The following is a 6,146-nucleotide window of genomic DNA, read 5'->3' as shown; positions in this document are numbered from 1 at the left end:
TTTTTTTTTCACCAGTGGGTCTGAAACCTGCCATGAAGAATCAGACCCCGCCAGTCGATTTTGGGATGAGCTTTCTCATGTCGGCCTTCCACAAGATCTTAAAGTCCAGTCTCTCTTTGAGTCAGGTGAGACGAATGATAGTTCGTGATTATTTTTTATCCATCCATATATTTGCTAATCCCACATTTGTTATCTGTTATGACTTGCCGTTTCAGGGCAATGTTGGGCACATCAGAGTTGTGCCTTGTGGTCTGATGGTGTTTGTGAGGGCGAGGGACAATCTCTGCTTAATGTGGACAGAGCCATTGACTCAGGGAGCACAAAGGTAAGTCCGGAGAAAAGGGAAAGGAAAAAAAAAAAAGTGGGCGGACTAATGGGTGTTAACGCCACCTTAATGCGTCGGGGCAGCAGGGAGGGACCGCTTCACCGAGGCACAGAAAAGCTGATGGATCAGACTGACTGGTAAAGGTCGACAAGGCAGCGTGGATCTCTCAGCTGTGAAATGGAAAAGGTCATGCTACTCAACAGGGCAGAGCTCTCGTGGCAGTTTAGCTCCTAGTGGCAGCGGCGATGCTGCTCGCAGCTCTCCTGATTGTGTTTGCAGCCCATCGGTCATGCAGCCAAATAGCAGTTCTGCCACTTGATCTTTGCCATGGCTATTAGCACGCACTCATAGAACTGAGAAAAATGGGGTTTAGATGAGATTGGTGGAACGATCAAGGGACTGAAATTTGAAATTTAGGTCAGAACATAGCATTTTTTTTAAGCAAGATTCCAGATTTATATTTTTTTACTCAGACATGAAAGTGTAAGGCACGTTTATTATAAAAATGTAGCTATTTGTGAACATAATTTATTGATTTTATTATGGTGATGATGGATTTTTCTTGCAGTGAAGTAATATTTTTTTTGACTTATCGTAGCACCTTTTCTTCCTTTTCCCAGCACTGTGCATACTGTAAGCGCCTTGGAGCATCCATTAAGTGCTGTGCTGAAGGATGTGCTCAACTCTACCATTACCCCTGCGCTGGGGCAGCCGGGACCTTTCAGGATATTAGGACTCTCTCACTCCTCTGCCCAGAACATATTGAATTGGCAATTCAGAAATGTAAGTTGAGCCAAATTTCCAATAATAAAACATTTTCACTCGACAGAAATGACATTTTCCCGACTTACCTGTCCCGTGGTCTTTCGCCGCTCACAGTTGTAGATGATGTAAACTGCGTGCTGTGCGATAGCCCCGGGGACCTACTAGACCAGCTCTTCTGCACCAGTTGTGGGCTGCATTACCACGGGATTTGCCTGGACATGGCTGTGACCCCTCTAAGAAGGGCAGGTTGGCAGTGCCCCGAGTGCAAAGTCTGCCAGACGTGCAAGTGAGTCACTTCAACCACCCACCTAAACACCATACCCTACACATCTCTGTCTCCCACTTTTCATCCTGCTTAATTTCTGTATCGTTTCCAGGCATCTTGCTCTCTGATGGTTTGTTTACCTCTGTGCTCTGTGGAAAGCTAACTGGAAGCTAACTTAATTTTTCTAACCTCTGACCTTTCTTTAAAAAGCATAGCAGCTCTGGCACACCTAAGGCGAACAAGCCTGGTTGGACATTGAGTTCTTATTTGCATACAAACCCTGTTGCTTCTGCATATGCTTTTTGTTTTATTTCAAGAGGAGGTGGGGTTTATTATATATTACTAAGGAGTATGTATGCATCAGAAATCAAGACCAGCGTTTAATTTTTACTAGACACACTCGTTTATTACTGATTGTTCATGGCATTTTTGAGTCTTATTGATCATATTTATTTATTTTTGTCAGGTGATCATATGTGATTTTCAATAATAATAATAATAATAGGTCATTTTTATTGACATTATAAATCTGTCTCGGGCAGCACCAGCAGTTAGCCTCTTGTTGGTATTTTTTGGGGGCTACAATTTAAACAAACTGATTGTCAATGGAAAAAAGAACAGATTAAATCAATTAGCAGGATTATCAGCAGGCTTTATGGGTTAGAGCACCTTCAGTTAATAAGAAAGAAATCACATAACAGTAAACATTTCATTATCTTTTTAGCCACTAAGACCAACTGTAATGTGATAAACAGTCCAAATACAAATTAAATGTGAAGAAGTCCACTTAATGTTCTTTCGAGCCTTCTGCTCTGATATTGTGTGAAAGTTACAACACTGCAAATTTTATATGTATGGTTTAGTAAGTTTTTATATTTTTAAAACCTTATGCACTGTTCGGGTGAGAACATGTTACTGTTTAGCTCGGTAACAAGTTGTCTCATTTAAATATTTCATTTTTTGTAAACCAAATGTCACTACAAAATAGTTCTTAGGTATTTATCAAATTAAATGATTGTTCATTGTAGAATCAGAGCTTTAATCACTGTTAAAAAACAAAACATAGTGTCTGTTATTTTTAGTTGATTGAAAGAAATTCTTTACCTTTGTTCCATTCATTACATGGCATAAATGTCCTCCACTTTCTTACTTTACACAACTTTGTGTGTTTGTAGGAACCCAGGAGAGGACACTAAAATGCTGGTGTGTGACATGTGTGACAAAGGCTACCATACCTTCTGTCTGCAACCTGCTATAGACTCTCTTCCCACCAATGGATGGAGATGTAAGGTACGAACCAGCTTGTGTAATTCTGAGTGGCTTACTTGAGGTTGCTGAAAATCACCGTTATTCTGGCCTGTAAGTAAAAAAGAAACACCTGGCGGCAGTGGCTCAAAAGGTAGGGGTTTATCCTGTAACCGGTTCGAACCGTTGTGTCCTTGGACAAGGCACCTTCTTTGCCTGCTGGTGGTGGTCGGCGGATCGGTGGCGTCGATTGAATGGCAGCCTCACTTCTGTCAGGCCGCCCCAGGGCAGCTGTGGCTACAGTGTAGCTCACCACCATCAGTGTGTAAATGAGTGGATGAATGAGTGAATGACTAAATGTTGTGTGAAGCTTTAAAGAGCTATAAAAGTGCAGTGAAAGTGGTAACATATTGTAACGGAGTCACTTATTTTTGTTTATGCAAGGTAAGAATCACAGCTTTTCTCTTTTTTTTTTGAGCAGCAAAGTGGTATTCAATGGGTTTTGATTGTTTTTTTTAATACAAACCAAGATATTGTTTTTCTTTGTATTGGCTCTGGGGCAGGGTAAGGTGAATCATTTTAGCCTGTGCCATCTCTACGGTGCTTTTCGTATTTTGTAGTGAAGAAATGACTCGCGGCAGCTGATCTTTTTAAAAGCCTCAATCCAGTCTCGTCGCCAAAAGATGCACTTGTGCACAAATGTGTTGTCGCTCAGCTGGCTGGTGAACACACTGCTTTTTTTTTTTTTCTGCAGTAGTTGCAGTAGGTGACAGAGGAAGAGGTTGCATGTGATGAGAGGTCTTTGCACTTGGCCTCTCTGCATGACTCAGCATGGAAAGATGGAACCCACACACATCTTTGACGTTCACGTCTCCCGAACACCTTCCCCCGGCCCCTGTGCCCCCTTGCATGCTGGTTTTTGTTCTGAGTTGTGTCATCTTTCTGGCATGCAGATCAATTAAAATTAGTCATTGTTCAGTTTCAGTTGCTGTGTAATGTTCTGCTGGTGTGAACGCCGAAGCGGCTGTTTGTTTTCTTCGAAAAAGGTTCATCAAATTGAGCGAGTTGCAAAGTCATATTACTTAGTGACAGTAAGGGTTGATGCGGTTTTCTTGAGCAAACTTTAGGAATCTTTATTATATTTTTTACAATAAAATGTGCAAACCTATTTTATCATGGATGCTAGTTGAATAAATACAAAATAAAATGTAAGTAAAAAGAGAATACAGTGGTTTGCAAATCTCATAAATCCCAATTTTATTGACAATGGAACGTAGTAAATACATCAGATGTCTAAGAAAATGTACCATTATGGCCGCAACACATCTCTATTAAGTTGGGGCAGGGGAGAAAAGCCTACTCTTTAGATTAACTGGGAATAGGTTAGGAAGGACGGAGTATTTAAAAAAAACAAGCAAAAGAACCATTTTAGTGGGGCTGAGTCATCCTAGAGGTAAAGATGGGCAGAGGTTCACCAGTCTGCTAATAACTGTGTCTAAAAATAGTGGAGCAATTTCAGAATAAATGTGTTTCTTTGTTTCAATGTGTAAAATGATATGGGTTCATGAGATTTGCAAATGATCACATTCTTTTAATTTACACTTTACGTAACGTCGCAATTTTTTTTTTTTTTTTTCACATAACCAAAAACATTTTAGAAGTGAACAAAATCAATGTCCCTCCAATCCCAGCATCTTCATTTACAAAATATGTCCTTTCAGTAGTTGTGAATCGAATTTTTAAAGAAAGCCACAACGCTTGAAATGTATCTGGTGTGTCTGCGGCTCAGGAGGAAGTGATTGTATGCCAGCGGTGTGGTCAGATAGGTTCAGCTCAGGACTCCCCCAGGAAATGGGTCAACTTCATATTAAGCCTATCTTTATTCTGGTGCATTCATGTTGGTGTTTGAGTTTTGCTGGGTTTGGTTTTAGTTAAAAAACGGTTTAAAATGTTCATGTTGAAAAATGCACTAAACAACATGAACGATATATTCAAACAATTCTTCTCATTAGGGGGAAAAAAAGCCTATTTAATCTAATTGGCTCTGCTAAAAGTTATGTTTCCTGGAAGAGTCATTTTTAAATATGTGCTTTCACCGTTTGTGAGGAAGGCTTCAATATCTTCCATTTTAAGAATCAAGTGCCAGGTTTTTATTAATACTGCAGTGGTTCTAAATGGCTTTGGATATGATGTCCCTTTTGTCCTCAGAACTGCAGAGTATGCATCCAATGTGGAACGCGAACCAGCGGGCAATGGCACCCCACCAGCCTGCTGTGTGAGAACTGCGTCCAAAACCAGGACCCTGCTCTGTGCTGTCCCATGTGTTCTTGTATCCTGGACCCCGAGCATCACAAAGACTTATTGTTTTGCCAAACTTGTAAGAGGTAAGAACCGTTTTCGTGTCTGCAAACGCGTGGGGAGCCGAGAAGACCGCGGCGCAGCTTAAATCCCAACTTGGAGGAGAGGAGAGATCTCTGCGTAACCGTTTATTTGCACTTCTTTCAGATGGCTACATCTGGAATGTGAGCGTCAGAACTCAGGCCAAGGAGAAATCCACCCCAGGGAGGACTATGTTTGTTCCAACTGCAGGTCTCCTACTGCAGGGCAGGCGCTACAAGCCGAGGATATGGACCTCGGCCCGGAGCTCAGCCCTCAACCAGCCTCCATGCACACAGACTCTGAGACTGGCTTACAGCTGGCTCAAAAGCACACAGACCTAGAAGCTGGCTCTCAGCTGCCCTCTGAAATGCACAACGACTCTAAACCGGAAGTACTTGCTGTTCCATTGCACTCAGATCCAGAGCCTGTTCAGGTTGCCGTCCAGGAGGAGATGTTGGCCAAATCAGATCAGAATCCTGGTGAGTCTAGATTCCTGATGTATCGGACTGTACTCGCATTATCTTTTAAGTCTTTCGCTCTGTCTTTTAGATTTGACTTGAGCTCTTTATTTTCATGTATTTCTGAGTTACTGTAAAATGAGTGGGTTTTTTTTAAGCGTACAAATCAATAGAATCAGTGAAAAGGAAACATAGTGTTTGTGGTCGAAGCCTCGTTCACCAAATCTTGGCCATTTAGGCTCAATTCAGATTTATTTTAACAGATAAAAAAAAATTTAAAAAATGTGAAATACTTCATTTTTCCCTGACGTTTCTTAGGAATGCCATATTTACTCGCTTTGAGGATTTTTTAACTTTTCTTTAATATTGCTTGGTTTTTAAGGTATTATTTAAGTGCATGTCAAAGTTTTAACAGCATCACAACTTGGGATAGAAATGGACACGCGATGGACTCCTGCCTAACTTGGAAATGGATAAACCAGGGGTGGAAATTAAAAATTTTGTCCACCAGCCATAGTGGCTGGTGGACAAATTGTTTTACCGGCCACGCAAATATTTTACCAGCCACTATTTTTTGTTGTGACAAAAAGTTATTTCATATGATGATGATGATGGAGGTGGGTGGAAGCAGTTGTGCTGCCATACAAGCTGAACAACACCTCTTTCTGGACACTGCATGGAAATAACTAGATTTTTCTTATTTTATTTT

At 41.0% G+C, this 6,146-nt stretch overlaps 1 protein-coding gene across 9 annotated transcripts in view; it reads left to right on the top strand.

Annotated features, from left to right (window-relative positions):
* Positions 1–6,146, top strand: part of kmt2cb (lysine (K)-specific methyltransferase 2Cb) — a 66,356-nt gene that overhangs the window by 19,814 nt on the left and 40,396 nt on the right. For all 9 annotated transcript variants that reach the window (XM_017422441.3, XM_025007290.2, XM_017422446.3 and 6 more), the window contains 7 exons: positions 16–125; positions 216–325; positions 946–1,108; positions 1,205–1,376; positions 2,531–2,645; positions 4,809–4,984; positions 5,106–5,458. In XM_017422441.3, coding sequence (XP_017277930.1) covers positions 16–125; positions 216–325; positions 946–1,108; positions 1,205–1,376; positions 2,531–2,645; positions 4,809–4,984; positions 5,106–5,458 — 1,199 coding nt within the window. The remainder of the gene's footprint in view (positions 1–15; positions 126–215; positions 326–945; positions 1,109–1,204; positions 1,377–2,530; positions 2,646–4,808; positions 4,985–5,105; positions 5,459–6,146) is intronic.

This window comes from Kryptolebias marmoratus, linkage group LG20 (assembly GCF_001649575.2).
Source record: "Kryptolebias marmoratus isolate JLee-2015 linkage group LG20, ASM164957v2, whole genome shotgun sequence".
NCBI lineage: Eukaryota > Metazoa > Chordata > Actinopteri > Cyprinodontiformes > Rivulidae > Kryptolebias > Kryptolebias marmoratus.
This window is presented reverse-complemented; position numbering and strand designations above follow the sequence as displayed.